At 40.9% G+C, this 19,798-nt stretch overlaps 1 protein-coding gene across 1 annotated transcript in view; it reads left to right on the top strand.

The window, feature by feature from the left end:
• The window catches only part of plxna4 (plexin A4), a 252,777-nt gene that overhangs the window by 148,663 nt on the left and 84,316 nt on the right, over positions 1-19,798 (top strand). The window contains 1 exon segment of the mRNA XM_022195665.2: positions 11,843-11,943. Within this exon segment, the coding sequence (XP_022051357.2) occupies positions 11,843-11,943 (101 nt within the window).

Genomic DNA, 19,798 nt, shown 5'->3' with positions numbered 1-19,798 from the left:
GGAGATTTGAGAGCAGTTTGCAAATTGCTTCATCTCAAAAGTAGAGAACATATGCCAACAATATTTTTGCATTGCAGGTGCTTTTTTTTTTTTTTTTTTTGCAAGTTAGTTCTTGAAGATTCCTCTGTAAACTTGAAGCTAAATTGTTTCCTGTCATGCTATTGCTTCAAGCCAAAATACGTTTTTATTTAAGGTCAAAGAGGATCCCAGAAGGAAATCCAAGAAAAAATAGAGTAACAGGATTAATTTTCCATATTAGGAAAGAACCTTCTAGAAATAATCAGTTCATTGATGCGTATTTATTAATAAATACATTACCCACATAAAACTTGCCAGACATTGTTTTGCTTTTGGTTCTGATACAGATCTGCTGTCGCTGTAAAAATTCATTGTTTGATCAGTATTCAGAGTTAATATCATCTTGAATTATTTGGGTTTTCTTTTTGTTGGCATCACTGTGATTGTCAAGTTCAAAAGGGATATTGTGGTCATCTTAGTACGCAGTAGTATTGAATGCAACACAGCTTTTGGATCATTGCGATAGTTAACACCATCTTGTACACACATGCACATTAAAGCAGCCCGAGTTGGTCGATGGCAGAAGGCCACCTGCTGTGTCTGGGGCCTGGGACCCAGACACTCAGAGAGAGAGTGTGATATTTAGAACAACAGAGAGATGCATACAAGGGTAACACATGATAGAAAGAGAAGAGCAAGGGTGCCCACAACAGGAGGCTGAGAACAGAGCTGGTCGATAGAGCTTCTCCCATGCTGTTCTTAGCCTTGAAATACTCCCCCATGGATTGGTTATGCCAGGCATGGACCAAGAGACAGAACACCTCTGATCCTGTCTGGTCCAGTGCTGCACAGTAAAGGTCAAATACTGATGGAGGAGGAGTAAACATAGTCTGGAGGGAAAGGCAATTACAAAGCACTAACAATGGATTTTGTATAAAGAATATGGATATTGTGCTAAAGTATGCATTTCATTTTTTGTATATCGTGTGTGTGTTTTTATAGACCTCAGGGAAATCCCTTTGACAGGCTAACTGAGTTTCAAGTATCCCTGATCCCTGCAGTCAATAGTTAAGATGACTCGGCCAAAGTTGAGAAACTGCTGTCTAAACTTCTCCTACTCATTAACGCCAAATAAATGCAATCCCTGTCCTCACTGCAATCATCACTCTCCATCACAGAGTGAATTAAAGAAAGCAAACATGATTACTTGGGCTGTGTGATTGCCCAGCTCAGTATTTTTCTTTATTAGTGAACAAATTTATATTCTCTGGTCTTGCGAGCAAAGCAATTTTCGGTGCAAACTTATCGAGTATCGTCACTTTCCATCGGAAAAGAAAAAAAAGTAAATATAATTACTGCGGCTCTATAAGGATATTACACTCTGATAATATATGACAACATCTTTCCTTGTTGTTTTAGTGCTACAACAATTAACTAATAAATAATAAACCAATGTGGCAGGACCACTGCAACACCTTGGTGGAGCAGTTTAAATCCAGCATCAGGGATTGGGTATCACACTGAGAGTCACTCTATACCCCGCTTGTCTGTGTCAAATTATACAGCCATTAGTGAAGGAATCTAGCCAAACACAAATACACATCCTCATGCAGTATTGTGCATTGTAATTTTCTCATCCTTATTTTTTTCTATTGTGCTTGTTAAATCTTTTTTTTAATTCTTTCTTTCCTTCCATCCTGTGACTATATAATCTTTGTTCGGTTTGTTTTTCTTACAGGGTTAGACTTTTCTCTCCCGCAACCCCTATTCTTTTCTAAGAGGATTTGTAAAGGGAATGAGGATTCAGCCTTACATGTTTTCTTGCTGCTCTTTCTTTCATCTCCTTTCTTTTCCATCTTTCTTTTCATTTCTAACCCTCTTTGACTACCCATTGTCATTTTTTACCATATGCCAACCCCCCAAAGCTCCATTCTGTATTTTTTTTCCCACTATTCCTCACTCGCAAAGTAATCTGTCATCCAAGCACTCTTATTAATCCAGTGATTGGCTGTCCTGTAATTGGATATTTCTCTCTATCTCCCTCTCACTCATACACTCACGCACACACAGACACAAGTCATCCTATTAGTGGGTTAAATAGATGTTCTGGTATAAAGAGGACAGTCAGATTATAGAACTGGCTGTGATTATGGATGTTAGGGTTGCAGTTTGAGTGACAGGGGCAGGTCAGTCCCACTGTTAATATGAGCCGGTACAGTAGTCTACTACTGTGTTACTACCCTGTTAACACTGGTTCATTTGTCAACCACTCTGAGAACACCTGAGAAGAATGAATGAGCTGCTGTCAGTGGATGTTAGGGGTCATTTCATCCTTAGTAAAAAGTAATGAAAGTAAAATCACATGCCAACATTTCTATGCTTTAAATATATTTATCTCATCCTTGGTGTTCTGAATAGCTACTGACATGGATATGAATAACTTAAATGCACAGGTTCTTCCTTTTCAGTCTGTAACAAAAAATCTCATTACAATAGGAAGCATGAATAGAAAAAAAGCCACAATTGTATTTGTCTCACTTTAAGATAGATAGCAATAACCCATATTTATTGCCGCTGTTATGTATCTCTTTTTGCTACAGGGAACAGTGTTCACCAAAAAACATTTTAGTTGTCAGCAATGTATCCAGTTGCATTAATCTCACAATTTGCCATAATGGATTTTGTGACCTCCTGTGCTCTGAAATGCACAGCACTGTGACTTTGAATTACCCGAGGAACATAGTACATGTTTGGATCTACACTACCACACATTTTACACAACTGTCTAAGTAGCATTTGATGTCAAATGGAATAAAAGTGACTTCTGTTTGGACCCAATCATGAGAAAGTAATTTCAAAGAATATGATTTTGATAGCAGAGCACATTACTGTGCAGCTGGCTGTGCTGAGACTTGACATGAGTTTCAGGGCATTTGGGGGCTGTTCAAGCTGTTGTTTGTTGTGTCTTAGTCATTCAATCCATCGCTTAGTGTTCCCAAAGCCATACCATTACCCTACAGCAACCCAGGAAACACATTAACTTATCCTGCCAACCACTGTTCAGTGAGTCAGGGGTTAGATTTTATCTGGCATGTTCCTACATGGCCTTCGTGCTTAGGTTATTCTTTTTTCAACGTACCAAGGCTTTACATTCAGCATTTAAACTGTTGCTGGAAAGTGCTGCGACTGCCACATTCATTGTGCTAAATTATTTATATTCAGTGCAGCAAATGCAGATCTGTAAGTGTGAATTATTGAAAATGTGTACTATAGTGGGGCGAGATCGTTCAAAGTCAAACGCTTTTTTCTGTTCAGAACCCCTCGAGGGAAATCCGACAAGCCAATTTGTGGAAGTATCGCATCTTCGCATCTCATCAAAGATGTTTAATACCAGCATCCTTTAATTTCTATCAGCGGGAAACTTTTTACCACATCCCTTAGAGTGTGGCTTCCTCACCCCTCTAGTGTGCGGCTGTGAGTTATGAAGGTGTTTAGATGTGCATATTATGTTGTGTCCCAGTTTAGCTGCAGGCTCACTGTGGTCTAACAAGGCAAGTGAACATAGCTGCTATGTTGCAGCCATCGCTGCCTGACGCGCTTCTGAAAAATGTCAAAGTGTGGCAGACAAGGTTGGAGTGAACTCTTGGCTCACTCAAAATCCCATTTGAAGTTTTACCTTTGTCTTCTCTCGCTGTCTCTCAGGATGTTTCTCAATCTATTTTCTCAGTTTGTATACCCGTCTCTTCTGCAAGCCCATTATTCTATAAAACAGACAGATATTTTATGTAATTTGTCATTCATATGAGTCATTTTCAGCATCTTTCTGACAGCATCTTGGCTACTGGAAACAGTCCAGGCTGTGGACTCAGCCTGCTGTGATACAGGCCTTATTTTTACTCAAGCAATGCCTCAGGGCGAGATGAAGCAGCCCGTACAAAATTACGCACTTTCTCTGTGTGCCAATGGGAGACCTTGACCATCATGTCCTCGACATGGCTTTTGCACAGAGGACTGACAATGAAATGGGACAACATTAGCAGATGTTAGGGCAAGTTGCACTATATGAATTTGGCAGGCTTCAGCTTTTGGGTGCTTATTCAGTAAGCACAGACATATCAGGGATGACAGATGGCAAAAATATAGCAGAGTATGCATCATAGGAAATTCTAATCTCCAAACTATTATTAGAAAACTGCTTCAAGCTAGTTTAGCAGCTTTCTTCCCTTTGTGTATGGGGGGCTTACTCTCTTTGGAATGGAAAGATAAGTGAAAATGATTGATTGTATCCAAGTCATTTGTCATGCGCTGACAGTCCTGACAGTGCAATGGATGACTTTGTCATTTAACCTCTGCGACATCAAATGAAAACAATATTGCACTTGCAGCCACTGGCCCGCTCTGTTAACTGAGTTTATGATATAATACCGTTGGTTGGTGTTTGACGGATTGAGTGGTGCGTCAGCTGTGGCGAGGCAGTGGGTCGTTGATTTGTCCCTCGCTTCATTTGACTCCCACGTCAATCTCTCCTCCATCCAGCTGGAGAGGAGAGCGGTGGGACACAGGAGGACAAGATAGGAGGAGAGCGGCACCAGTAAATGAACGAGAGATTAAGTGACAGAAGGAATTGATATTCTGTGCTAGATAGAGAAAAGAATAAGAGACCAGAACTTGAAGGCTGAAGTTGAGAAGAAACAGATTGCTGTTAGACCACTTGTAATAAATAGACACTGACACTGGCCTTGTCATAAGGAGTGTCTTTGTACTCCACATTGTCCAGACGTGCTGAAAGAACCTGAGTTTTAGGCATTATAAAAATACTTCACATGGCAGCACGCTGATGGAAATGAGGCTAACGACTGGCTGAGAATGTCAGGCCTGTTTCCATTTGCAAGACACACTGTTGTCATATTAGCAGGTCAGGAATTATTATTCATGTCCATCGTCATGTATATGAGTAATGATTCCACTTAAGAGCTTAATGATTGTCGCTGATTTGCTTGCAGTCAGCACAACTTGACGATATTTAATTGGAGACAGCTGCTGTCGTAAGCAGCAATATATCTTTGTCACATGCACAGAAATTTACAATAGGTTGACAGTGACCGAATAACAGTAAATCACATACATTAAACCAATTTATTTCTTTTTAATTGCTGCTTCCCGGCCAATAGAAGCAATAGATTGCCAACACTGTGCTGAACTAATGAACAAACTCACAACAGGGAAGGAGAAAAAGACGAAGCTAGCCTGGGGGAGGAAGAGAGAAGATAAGAGAAGTTCAGTGTACCCTACAGGCTGTAAAGCAGGATTGGACTATCACTTCAATTTCCCTCTCTCTGTTCATTTGGAGTGGTGTAGTTTGGCTGCAGGTGGAATCCCTGTTTAATTACAAGTGGAGGGCACAGGAAAAGAGAAGGATAAAGAGAGGAATAGAGATGAGGCCGAAGAATTAGTTGATAATAAATGTCTCTGCAGGTTTAATAAATGATCATTTTCCCGCTGCAGGTTGACTTGAATGCTCCTGGCATTGTGTAAGCAGAATAAGGGGAGACCGAAAGGAAAGGAGAGAGGAAAGAAAAACAAAGTTAATCTTTATCATCTCCTCAGAGTAAAGTGATTAAGTTCTTGAAGTGAAAATTCTAAATGCACTAAACAAATTTTCTTGCTTCCTTTCTCCCCTTAACACCCACTTCATACAAGATACAACAGACACACACACACTTACTGTATATGTAGTCAGATGCTATTGTGCAACCACAGCAAATCATCAAGTGTGTCTTCATCTCTCTCCCCACACATTAAGGCATCAAGTACTTCAGTAATCTCTGCCTTTTTTAAAAAGCGTGATTATATTCAGCAGCTTCCATCTCGCCCTATTGTGAAAGGAGGGAGAGTGCAGGGTGTAATGGCTGTCATTTACTCACCTGAAACAGGAGGGAATTATAAATGCCATGCACCCCATCCTTTGTATTTATCCCTGCTGATATGATAGTGCAGTCATAGTGAAGAGACAGCGAGCCATAATGGTTGCCTCGCTGGCAAAGCCCACGAAGAAGATAGCATGAAATGAATGTGATATCGAGATGAGAGGGACAAGGGGTGCATTGGGTCGTTTAGCCACCAAATCCCTCAATTTTTTGATAAAAGGGGAGACAAAAGTGTTGCCTTCTAAAGTGTGTGTGTGTGTGAATGTGTGTGTGCCAGATAGAGAACAGAGGCTCTGGAGAGATGATGAATGTATGATCTTACACACCTCAGAGCATCTGAGTGACTGAGACAGACAGACAGAAACGGGGGGGAGAATGAATGATATCAGGACGTGTGCTCTGGAACAGAGGGCTCACATTGGCATCCATTGTCTCCGCTGGGCTCTGAATGTGGTGTGTGTTTGTCTTTATTTGTGTGTGTTTTATCTGTTGACAAAACCATCTCCCCAGATGCAGGCGTCTGAGACTTTGATAGGCATCAGGAGGTCCCTTCCATTCTGCAGCCTAAGTCTAATTCTCTGTGCGTTTTTTTGTATACGTGTGTACTTGTGGGTAGTGTGGCTATCAGCGTATCTGCCATTGGTGAAGTGTTAAATTATAAAGCGTTCAGATATGGTTTGCTACAGTTCTGTCTGGGTGCTTAGCTTTTATGGCGGATCACAAGGTGACAAACCACTCGCTGTGGTGACATGGTTACATCGATGATACAAGTTCACACATAGACAGACATGGGCAAATTGTGGCTTCATACACTCATGATAAAGCTTTGGCAGCTGAAATCCCTACATAGGCTATCACAATGGCCTTTCTCTTCAGTAACTAAGAGGTTGTTTAGCTGGCAGCGAGGTGAAGCTGTGATGGATCTTAAGAGGAGTAGCAGGCCTGGTGGAGAATGACAGGAAGGGAGGAAATGTATCTGGTGAGATGCTTTGTTCAATGAAGATCAGCGTTGAGTCTGATCATGTGCACAAACCGTCGCTCCACTATCTCCATGGTTCCATCTCAAACTCATTCCCTTTATCTACCTAATGCAAATAAGCCTTTACACAGCAGGGAGGGCAAAACATACTTGCAGTTTCTTTCCCAAAGCACACACACAAGCTTAACACACTGCAATGCACCTGCATTGTCTCTAATCTGTAATAGCATGCAGGATTCCTCTTGACTTTGACAAGGAGATACGCCCCCTCTGAATTCGTGTGATTCTATGCCTGTGTGTGTGTGTGTGTGTGTGTGTGTGTGTGTGTGTGTGTGTGTGTGTGTGTGTGTGTGTGCACATGCCTGAATATGCTATTTATAGTACCTGCAGAGATATACAGAAGATACATAAATGTAGCGAGTCAGAGAGGGAATGATGTAGCAATGTGTTTTAAGAGGATCTCCATCATACCACTATGTCAGCGTCTGACTTCAATGATAGTATGTGTGTCTGTGCGCACATGTTTTGAAATGTGACTTCCACCATGAGTGTGTGCAAAACTGTCTTGACTTGGTGTGTTTTTATTTGAGAGAGGCTGACAGGCAGAGATGTGCTGTGTGATAGTCTGTGCGTCCAACAGCGAGAACCGCCATCAGTGCCAGGCTGTGCTTTAGAGATACCACTAAGCATAGGCATTTCTGATCTCTTGTTACATTCAGTCATGGCCTACATTGCATGGTTTAATTATGGTCCTTTTATACCCTCAAATGTGGAATTTAGTCTGTAAAATGTGCTGCGAAGACATGTATAATTATATCCAAATGTATAAAGAGAGACCAATATGCAAAATATTTGATCCTCAGCACTTATGGTAGGTGGTGCACTTAAGAAGTGATTTGTTGATTTGAGACCTAAATTACATCAGGACACTAAACCCATATCTTCACAAGCAAGCTGTGCTCATTCTGAATCCATGTTCTGACCTTGTGCCTAAAGCAATTTTTTGGGTTGCTTTTTACTACAACTTGGCACTAGGTTTTGTTATCCTGTATTAGTATGTCTTTTTTCTTTACTGTATATTGTATACATATTAGTGCAAAGACAGTCACTTAATATAACCCATGAGGAGACTTCTTTTCTTCGCTATTTTTGCTGCAGGATTTATTTTTGTACATATGATCACAACAGATGAATAGATATGCGATAATCAGCTTGTAAGTCCTTCCCCTTGATGAGCCTTCATCTGATTTTCCAGCAAGTAGAACTGTGGGCAGTGGTGATTTAGCTGTACAATACACATGTAGTATTATCCATACACACTGATTGTGTAACCTTCCAGTGTCTCTCTGTCAGGGTTAGTTTCTAAAATCTTTATTTGAGAGAAGGACTCTCCAGCTATCTGGTAGAGAAAGGAAAAAACATTTCCATTTTCATCTAAAAAATAAATTTATCTACCATTTCAGTACTGAATTCCCACAAATATGCAGACACGCGTACATATCCTGATAGCCTCTTACCCTCATCATAACCCAATATCAGTCCCACGCTGATGATGTCGTCTCCCTTCCTGGCTGTCATCAGTGAGCAGCAATAGTGACAGCGGTCATCCACCAATGACGGGTCATTAATCAAAAGTGCCAGCAACACCTATTATTGAACCATGCGGTTACCATGGTGACAAGAGGAGGGGACAGCTCAGATCTACCTCAGCTTTGCCCCTTGCACTCATTCACTCATGGCCCATGCCAATCAGTGCCAGTCAATGCCAGTTTGAATTGGCAGGGCTATATATCATAATAGATGGATGACGATCCCAAGTGGCCAAGGTTCCCATGAAGAGCCAGCTGGATGGGAGAAAGATGGACAACGTCAAGCACTAACATTTTCATAAAAATCTGTCATGATACAAAATACTTAGCATATTAGTTTGGTTGTTTGACTTGTCTTTGCAACTGATGTGCATGTGGCTCGAAACCAAGACTTCAAATTTTCATTGGTTTATTTTGTTGTCAGGTTGCTATGTCAGAATAAGCAGAAGGCCAAGAAAGTTTAATGACTAATCGGCCACTGTTCACTGCAGGAACTCGCAGACTGTTTTAGGGTAACCTGGACCTTTTTCTGAACCCAATAATTGCCTCTCTAGCACTTCACTGCATTTTTTGAGGAGGAAAAAAAGCATTTTCTTTTTCACTTTATAGGATCTGTAGCCTAGCCGCGCTAGACCCAGGTCTGAAGACACGAGGGTCTAGGAACTCTCGACAGGGAGGGAGGCGGGCTAAAAGGTTGTCTTTCAAATCACTGTGCAGCAATTGGGAAGGTATACAAACAATCAGCACAACGAATAGGCTGACGTAGTTCCTAGAGCGCCGGAAATCAGAGGATGCGGAAGTTCGGTGAAGCTTTATTTATGCAGTCAATGGGTGAAGCTCAAGTATATTACAGACATGTTAACAGAAAGATTATTCAGAGTCGGTGCTAATGGAGCTCAACGACTGTTGTCGTTTTTGTTGTCGACCCTGGCAGAGAATTAAATTAGTTGCCGTGGGTTGTCTAGCGTGGCTAGGCTAGTTGTTTCCGGTTGTTTCTGTCAGAATCGTCGCGCCTCTGTCGTCACTTAGTGACGCCCGCCTTCTGACTCTACACTTCATGGTGATTCATCGGCCAGTTTTAGGAGCATCCAACCTCGAGGCTTACTGAGGGTAACTAGACCCACCCTGGCAGAGAATTAAATTCGTTGCCATGGGTTGTCTAGCGCGGCTAGGCTATAGGATCTGTTAACTATCTCTGAAACACTTATGTACAGGTTTTGCATCTGACTGGTTTTACTAAGAGAAGCCAAATGCTAACTGGCTATGCTCAGCGAGGACAGCAAACACCATTTGCTGTGCTTGCGCTAACCATTCGCCACTTCTCCATAGGCGAAGCCTTCCTCAGGATGGCGAAGCCATTTTTAGCATATTTAGCCACGCTGGCGAAGCTAATTTTGCCTAATAAATGTGAAAAAAAGGGTTAACTTACAACTTTTTCGTAATTTGCCGAGCAATAATCAAACAAAATAACAAACCGTCTCCTTTACTGAAGAGTGCTATCGAGTATAACTGGAACGACCCGAATGCTTCCGATCATTAATAGATGCACACTGTCACGTGTCTTGTCTCAGCCAATCAGAAAAAAGGATTCGGACTAAGCACTGAGACTGACTGAGAGTACTTTCCAGTGATACTTTGTAGTTTTAGGGTTTTGGCAAAAATAATATTTTTGTTTCGGTGAATCTCATTAGCTTTTTTCATGAATCTCGCCAAGAAAGTAAGATTCAGTACTTTCTAGTCTTATCAAGTATTGAATTGGTATGCATTTTATGTTACAGTGACATGATTGATATATTGATTTTTACAGGAATTGTTGTGCATATTTCTTATTACTTAGAAATAAAAACAGTCCAGATGCAAACTGTGTGTGAGTAACTTTTTTAATTAAAATGTTGAAATAAACTGAAGCAATATTGAACATAATTTTTGGCCTCAAAATGCACCAGAATGCAGGAAAAGGACTCCATTTTTTTTCAAAATTTCGCGCGCCGCAGTACAGATACTGAAACGGTGTGGCTAAATGTGGCTAAACAAAATTCTAGCACTTTAGCCACAGTGGCTAGAGACAATTTTCCCTAGTGCAAGCACAGCATTTGAAATCATCTTTGTCAACATACAATACACCATATTGGCTAGTTGTATGTTGCATATATACTGACAGTCAATAGAAACTTTGAGGTAGAAATGTACGCAGAATTCTACTTGTAGGGGGGTTGTAATTATTCATTGTGGATTTACTGATGATCTAGTGCCCTGGTAGTTGAGATATTGATGACTTGTCATTTTGTCATGATTCATTGCACATGGGTTGGTCACTTTGCAAAAGTGAACCAAATACACACCAAGCAATACTCAGTGAGTATCTGCACAATTTGAGAATGGGTTTTGAAGGCCTATATAAAGGCCCAAAAAAGGCCACCACTGTTAGTCCAGTGAACAGCATCATGCCGTGTCTATCACATGAACATCGTCTCCGGGCACTGGGTATGGTGGAGGCCGGTTTGAGCTACAGTGATGTAGCCAGGCGTATGGGCTGTTCCCAACCCACAATCAGAAGCCTGGTCCAAAGTATGCGCCAACGGATTGCTGCCTATATTGAAGCAAATGGAGGCCATACTCAGTATTGACTGTTGTGACTTTGTGTTTGGCAGGTGCTGTTTTCTTTTGTGAAATTCTTTATTTTGAAATCTTTCTTGAAACCTTAGATTTTTGTTTCTGTATGCCAATATGCTAAACAAATGATTCATATGAAGAAAATCCAGTTTCGGGCTTCAAAATAAAAATTATGTTGAAAATATGGTCTCAAAGTTTCTATTGACTGTCAGTGTACAATAGAACAAAAACTGGGGATTGAAGCTGTTGGATCCTACACAGCAATGAAAGCTGAAAGACTGAACGGCCCAATTCTGGGCTCATTCTAGTAAGCATTCTTTGTACGTGCTCCACGTTCATGCAGTGGAAAACCTCGTAGTCTTACAAAATGTAGTAAAAATTAGGAACCTCCTATCACATCTATGATGACATCTAATAGAGACGATTTACAGCTACTTTAAATATTGATGGTAACAATGCGCTGAGTCATTCAGGGTGCAAAGACTAATGCAGCAGCCAGTGTTTATCACATTAAAATTTCTGCCATTGCATATCTAAACACTGCTTTACTCGTATCTTGGAACAATACATTTCTGTGGTATTTCACACACTCCGTCTGTCTTGTGGTAGTATTTTTCTTCTTATGATTTTGCTCATCTTCACATCATTCACAAGTTGAAAATGTAATCTCAATGTCCCTCTACTGTGTTCTAACCTTGTTGCATTTCCCTCTGCAGCTGTCCAGGGTGCCAGTAGAGGCCTGTGGTCAGTACTCAACCTGCAGTGAATGTCTTGGCTCAGGAGATCCCCACTGTGGCTGGTGTGTCCTGCACAACATGTGAGTCCAACTAGAATTGTCACTAACCTACACCCACAGCACAGCCAGAAATACAAATTCTCTCTTTGTCTTTTACTCCTCAAGCCTATAAACACTATATTTTGTCAGTTCCTTCCTATTCATTTACTAAGGCTTCAACATACTAACCAGACATTTTGGGGGATGAGGTGTTTGTGTTGTTAACCTCCCCCACCTCCATGACGCCTGGGCTCATGCCCAGCCCTTTAGCCTTAAGCATTCAGGGACATCTCTAGCCAACCTGAGCCATGTCTCAGATTGCTTTCCTGGGGTTCAGCGTTGTGCCAACGTCCCCCTCAGATCCATTACCAAACCTAACCACTGCCATTGTTTACCAGCTCTGAAACCAGATCCTGGTGAGAGCAGAGACTGGTGGCCACTGCCAAAGTTGTGATGGGCGCCAGGCCAGCCTTCAGGAGTTGACATTATAGCTTCTATTATTGTGGAAAACTGTTGAATAAGATCTCAGAGATTATCTCATTAACTACAATTGACTCACTTTCATTGTAATTTTTTTCTTCCTTTACTTTTGTGTGTGTGTCGTTCTCTCCTTCAAATGCACAAGCATGCACACACAGATACGCACAAATTCACAAACACCCCAGCTGCTGTCAAACCCTTGTCCTCAAGATTGGAGAGGGAGATAGAGCTTGCTGGGGGCAGGGAGATTTCCCACTCCACTGTAAATTGAAAATTGGTTTCTTGTGTTGGTGCAAGCCCCAGGGTAGAGTGTGTGTATATATGTGTGTATGTGAGTGAGACTGAGTACATTTAGCACCTTTATCCCTGCTGGCACTGAGAGGACATGGGGAGGGCAGAGAAGCAGTGGGATTGTGAGAGAAATACGCTAAAACCTAGAGAGGAAGAAAGATGGACGGGGAGGAAGTGACAGATAGAATAAGAGATGAATGCCAAGATAACAGGAGAGGTTGAAGGCATAATAGATATTAGATAATATGAAATTCTAAGAAAGACAAAAATGAAAAAGACATCATCATGCATTCAAAGATATAGGAGAGAAGGAGTGTCAAAAGGTGCAAAATGACAGATCTGAAAGACTCTTAGTGAAGAACAAGTTCATGTGCAAGAGAGTGTAGGAAAGGAAAATAGGGCATGAATGGATATGCGGTCTCCAGGGTAGAACCACACTTTGATGGGTTATGGGTCACAAATTAGAGGTTACATCCATGGACGTGCAATTCATCAGTCCAGACATTTGATGTTTATCACAATTTCTTATACTCCCTCTCAACTTAAGCAGACATTATTCAACTACATGGCATATTCTGGCAGATCCTTTAATTTAAAAATAATATGTCCAAGATGGAAGTGTAAGAATCTATATGAACACCAAATTAATATCAACCAATGAACAGCCATGGTGCAGATATTTGGAATGTACGTGCAATTTAAAACAAATCTTAACTGTGACTTAAGATCTTGCCTCAAGTGTGAGTGAACGTGAATATGGTATGTATGTGAGTGTGTGTTTCTGAGTGTGTATAAACCCATTAACACATCCTCACAGTCAGAGCAAATGGGTGGCCACAGATTGGCCTGTCACACTTATCCTGATAGAATTGGCTCACCTCGGCTCACCTCCATCTCAACACATATGCAACCAAGGGCAGGTGTACTCACGCACAAACCCTTCTTACTGGAGAGTGTCAAGTCACGAAAACAAGAACAGAGCCTAGAAAGAGAAAATAACCAGAATGACACTTTAGTAGATCTTTGGTGTCTTGATGTTTGACCATCACAAGGGCAGAAAAAGACATTACAGGTGTACATGTGCATCAACACTTACAAATTCTGCCTGCTAAACTTAGAGTTGCAACCTTCCAGACACACAACCACATGTAAAATGCACAACCCAGCGGGACTGATCGACCACAGGCTTAGCTTTCTCAAAGTCCCTCCTCCTCCTCACTACTTTTAAACCCTCAGCTCGTGAATTCTTAACGGGATCTTGGTGTAACTTTAAACTCCCCCTGAGCTCCACCTACATCACAGGGCAAGCAGGACTTTCTGCCCCTGCTGCAATCACTCTGTTTACCTCCTCAATCTTTGTTATATGAACTAGTTTTTGGCATCTGTGACATCTATATTGGCCTTTGCTTTCTTCAGCTTCCTGTCAAGTTCACATTTTTAGCTATTTAACCAAATGTAGTCTTCAGGGCCTCAAACTGTTGCAGTGTTCACTTTTACGTGATTGCTTGAACAACAAGACATGTATACTTGACTACATTCAGCCAAACAGCGAAGCAACTGCCAAACTCTTATTACAGTGAAGTATAAATTGTATAAAACAATGGAGGGTGATTTAGCAATAGCCAGTATCCTGTGTTAGCCTCTCACTTACTGCATTTACCTCCCACTGTCTCACCAATTTCATTAAAGATTGTCCTACAAATAAAATATTGTGGCACAAGCTGGGGAAATTTGGGATAGCAGATTACTTACTGAACGCTATGCAATGAGTCTGCAGGTGACACACTTGCAGTTTTATGTATGCACACATACTGCACACACAGTCGTATATATTCCACATTAAACCATGCCACTTTTCCCTGCAGGGTCAGTTTTGGCCCGGTCTCTTGAGGACAATTAGAAAAATAATTAGTTGTCCGAACACATAAAAACGCACACTGAGATGACGGGGCCTTGAAAATTATGCCTGGTGATCCCAGAGCAATCTCCCCAGTCTGATAAAACAGTTAATAATATGCGTGTGTATCTTTCCCACTCATTCCCAGTGCCCACTTTATTTAATGACAGTCATGTGAGGTCAGTTATAGTGCAAAGCCATTAACAGGCCTAATTCATAACCTGATCGAATTTGTCCCAGCAGACCCCCAAAGAGAGAAAAAACATCCATAGAGGCACAAAGCGTACGTTAGTGAAAATATAAAAGCAACACATTTTGGCACAGTATTTTTAATATTTTTTCTTTTGTATGCAGTCTGTATTTTTTGTCAGATTTGCTGGGGGAATCAACTGAATCAAGTGTCAGAAGCCAATGATGGTAGAATGGTAGCATAAAAACCCGAACTCTTATGATTACTTTCCAAGTGTATTACAAGAAACATTCCTTTATGCAGTTTAAATATGCGGAATGATAAAGCAAGTTGAAGGAAGAACTATTTTCTTTTATAAGGTAAGCATGACAGTGAATTACAATGCAAAAGTCTATCCTTGTTGAAAAGGTCTGAACATCGCACAGTACACGCACACCACCACGCACCACACACGTCCACACGCACACACACACACAACCTTGCACACCCACCACCACACAACAACACACACACACACACACCACACCTGACTAAAAGCCCCCATCTCTCCAGGCCGTCTCAGAAATATCGAATGCAACATATCCAGTGTGAGAGGAAGTATTTGGTATATTCAGAGAACAGAAAATGTTCATGAGCCGTTTTTCTTTCACTCTCCACTCGCGCTCCGCTTGAATGTCTTGGCAGAATAGCTTTTTTATTTATATTGCTTCAAGAAATGACTTTTCAGACAGATTCAACACTGAGAAAAATAATTATATATGGATAACTGGATACCAGGGTCGATAGGTGGCTGTTCAGCATAATGGAGTGTCACTGCTGAAGCATGATCTACTGCAAGAAGAAGCTCATTCAAATATAATGCACTTTGGATTTATTCCTATTTATCGCACCAGCTGGAAAATTGTACAAAAATGTTTGTACTCTTTTTTCACTGAGCAACAGCAAAATATGACACATTTGTACAGCATCCAACCTCCACTGTACCGTCGCATGCTGTAGTTTTACTATAATGATTAATAAACCACAAGCACAAAATGCTCTCATGACTCCCTCTGGATCTGTAATTGGTGAGAGAATTCTGGCTCACGGTCATTTGCCTTGAGTTGATTAATCCTGAATGTGTATGACACAGGCCAAACCAGTGAACGAGGCTCTGAAAGTGAATGATGGAATTATACGTTATAAGACTACAGGGACAGTCTGCAGCACAAAAAGGACAATAGATACATTGTGAAATTATAATGGAGGATGTTTTTTTGTGTTCATACTCAATCGCAGTGCTATCTTGTGAATATTTTTTTTCCTGGCCTGGGCAAGGTTAAAGATATTTCTACAGAGAATAAAACAGGCACCCTGCCTAGTGCACTGACAACAGACCAAAGGCTTAAACAATGCATCTTTAATAACATCCAGCAAAAAGGCCAAAAAACACGAAACTCACACTCGTGCACACTCTCCACCCACACTTGCTTTGTGCTGGAAGGATCGGTGTTGAACGGAAGGATAGCAAGCATTCTCTTCAAAGTACTCTTCCACATAGTTTGTTGTTCAATCAACTTGAAATCACCTCACGGGTCCGAGAAAAACAGAATTGCAAGTTACCTCTCTCACTCAAGCACACACCCACACCCACACACCCCACAGCACATCACACACACACACACACACACAAACACATTCCACACACACACACACACTCTCTCGTTCTCTATCAGTATTGCCTTTATTTTACTCTATAGATCGGTGAGAGGAGCTGTTAAGGAGAACACCAGGGAAGAGGAGAAAGGCAATCAATATTACAGGAGAGGAATCAACAGGAGTGGATGGGCACTGTTTGTGTGCGTGAGTGTGTCTGCTTCTCTGATAGCAGTCATTGTCCCTTGACAAACACTGACCATTCATTAGAAAGTCAATTTGCTCCAGTAATGACGCAGGAGTTTGACTTTGAGGTGTTAGTGTGTGACATATGCTAATATTTGTCCTACTCGACCTTATATCCCATGAACCCCCTATATGTATTTTTAAGCCTGCAAGGAACATTTGCATCTGATTCTTTTTCCCTCTGTCGGTGACTCCTGACACTGATTTCGTGTCAACCTGGAGCGCTCACCTGTACTCGCAGCTGTCTGGCCTGCTCATTAGCTCTCTGCTGCTGAGATGCACAACTTATGCGTAATGCTGTTCCGAGCTCGGCAGGTGAAAGGAAGTTTTCATATCAGAACTTTCCTTTTCATCCTTCTAACTTCTTTCCACTCTTTTACCATTTGATATTGGGATTGGTCATTCCCCTTCAATTCAAGTAGAGCTTCCAAAGAAGGTGCTCCCTTAACAAGAAGGATTACCTCTGACGGAGTAACCTAAGAAGCCTAGTGTAGGCATATGTATAGGTTAGCAATCATAACATGCCAGGGGCAATACCCCTTAAAAATAAGTAATGGCAAAATTTGCAGTAATTTAATTCTACATGGCAGGTTTACCAAGCACTTGATGCCTTCATTGTTGAAAACACAACATCCTAGTTGCATAATACAAGACTTAACACATTGTTTGTAGAGTATTAAGCTTAAGCCATTTTTCGATTTTTCTCAGACTTGTTCAATTTGACAAACACCCTGGGGATGTGTGACATACTGTTTTTGTTTACATTACAGTGCTAGTCTGATATGACAAAAACCTTTTTCAGTGATTTTCATCCACATGTCAGCCCCTCTAAGTAAGGCAGAGACACTTCTGCAGTGAGCCAGTGTACCAGAAACCGCACGTCGTGGATATGTTACCTCCCGTAATGTTAACTAGACTGTCAACAGGCTTGTCGTGCATGACAGCCAGACAGATTGGAAACCATATTTGGAGAAGTACCATTGTCAAAATGAATGTCATCATATTTGGCATGGATGTTGAGAATATCTCATATGACTGTGATATCGGTGTCAATTTGAAACAAGTGGTGCTAATGTTGCAATATCTTCACATTAATAATTGATTTGACATATCTCAATCTCTGCTTTTAGCTCTGATAGTGGTAATAGTCCCAGAACACTGACATCACTTTCGCTTTCTCACTTTTCCTCATTTTTTTTTTTTTACATTTTCTTATTCTCCTCCTAACCTCTTTCTCTTCGCATTATCGTTCAAATCACACTCCGTCTCCAGCCTGCTTATCATACACTGTGTTTGTGTGTATGTGTTATCTGTACTTCCATTAGTCACATTCGCAGTCTGCAATTTTTAATGCACCATCAGTTTCAATGTGCGTTTTGCTGCATTTTATCATATTTTATGTTTTTGCTTTTGCGAACATTTGCGCATATGATCTGTATATGTGTAAAGCCCTTGTATATTTTTATTTCTTTTAGAGTCTTGTCTGCCCATAGACAGTATTACTCTTCCAATACCTTTCCTTTCTTCCTTCAAGCACTCATAAGCATCGATTCTTTGTCCATGAAGTGGAATGAGGACAGTAAATTCATCTGTGCAACTGGCCACAGGCAAATGCCTTCTCCTCGTTCATTAGATAAGGTCTGTCGATACAATCAATAGTGAATCTCTACAAATTCTGCAGATAAACTGTGATATACAGATGCGTCTTTATGAATCAGTGGAATGGCTCATAATGTTGTGCGACTCAAACTGAACGACAACAAAGTCACATTTTACAAGCGTGCTACTTTCATTTTCCTTCACAGTACTGCTCTGTTTTATCACCGTCAACAGATAAAATCAATGCAAAAGCGTGTGTTGAAGTCACACAATCATGCCTTAATAAACACTTGTCAGACATCTGTACAAGCTTATTAGGATAATACAAAAAGTTCAGGAAGTCATACGTAAGCACACAAAGTGGCTCATAAAACTTGCAAGTCATGCTGCAAGCTTCTTGTCTTCTCAATCCTTTGTATTCCCCAGATGTCTTTGGTGCTGTCAAATGAATAACCTTTTCGGAGGGAAAAGCTAATTGGCAGATCCACTGAATGTTTTTTGTTTGCCTCTCCCCTCTCTCACACATTAATTCTGCACCGCCGCTACCTGTCGCTGTGTTCACAGCCATCCGTTACCTTCAGTATGCTCATTACTGTGGTATGCCACACTAACGCTAATTAAACTGCAGTCCCACAATTAGCATGCAACCAATGACTCATTGTGTTTGGTTGTAGTGACCACTAGTTTCCTCTGGAGACTGCTGTAACTGTCTAATATATGTATCGTTTCCAGAGAAAAAAATTGTTTACACAAAAGGAAATTTTTTGCAATATAAGGAAGAAATGGATCAAACATTAGGACAGCCACATTTAACCAAAAACATTTTCTTTATGTCCCTCTCCGAGACCAAGCTATAAAGTAAATAAGCTGACATGATATAAATTACCTGCGTTCATTGGTTCTTCAAATGCACAGTAATGGTGCTGCATGCTGTGGAGTTCTGTAGTTTGCATTTAAACTTGCCAGTTGTTTCTCTAAATGACTAAATGAGAATGTGACCTTTTTATCTTCTGAACAGTTGGACTATATGATCATATCCAGTCACTGGTAGGGTTCCAGTGAAGGGATATGGCTGGCAAATCATTGGCCTTTTATAGTTTCATAGTTTTTCAGAGGTAGTAGGCTGTATTGGCTGAACGAGATTGTTGGTTCGTTCCACTCAAGTGGATCTACATGAACTCTGCTTTATAAGATATATCTATTGCGAATTAGTACCCAAAAAAAGTTTCTACTCACCATTTCCAGTCATTTTTTAATAATTAGCGTTTTTGTGTCGGTCTTTTTTTTACTGTGGCGTAGTGATATTTACACGGGCGGATAGGATTTGCAGTGCGTGCAGCGGTTTTTGGTCACATGGACCAATAGGAGCCGAGTCTGTTGCTGTGGTATCAGATAAACATCCAACATGGCGTCGACTGTATCTAGCAGAGATACCAGCGAATATGACGAAAAGAAAAGAAAGAGAATGAAACCGCCTTCAAAAGTTACTAAAAAAGGATCGAAACGATGATATATGCATCTAGGCTGTATTGGGACCATGGAAAAAGTGCCTAGAAAGT

Source organism: Acanthochromis polyacanthus, chromosome 1 (genome assembly GCF_021347895.1).
Source record: "Acanthochromis polyacanthus isolate Apoly-LR-REF ecotype Palm Island chromosome 1, KAUST_Apoly_ChrSc, whole genome shotgun sequence".
Classification (NCBI taxonomy): domain Eukaryota; kingdom Metazoa; phylum Chordata; class Actinopteri; family Pomacentridae; genus Acanthochromis; species Acanthochromis polyacanthus.
This window is presented reverse-complemented; position numbering and strand designations above follow the sequence as displayed.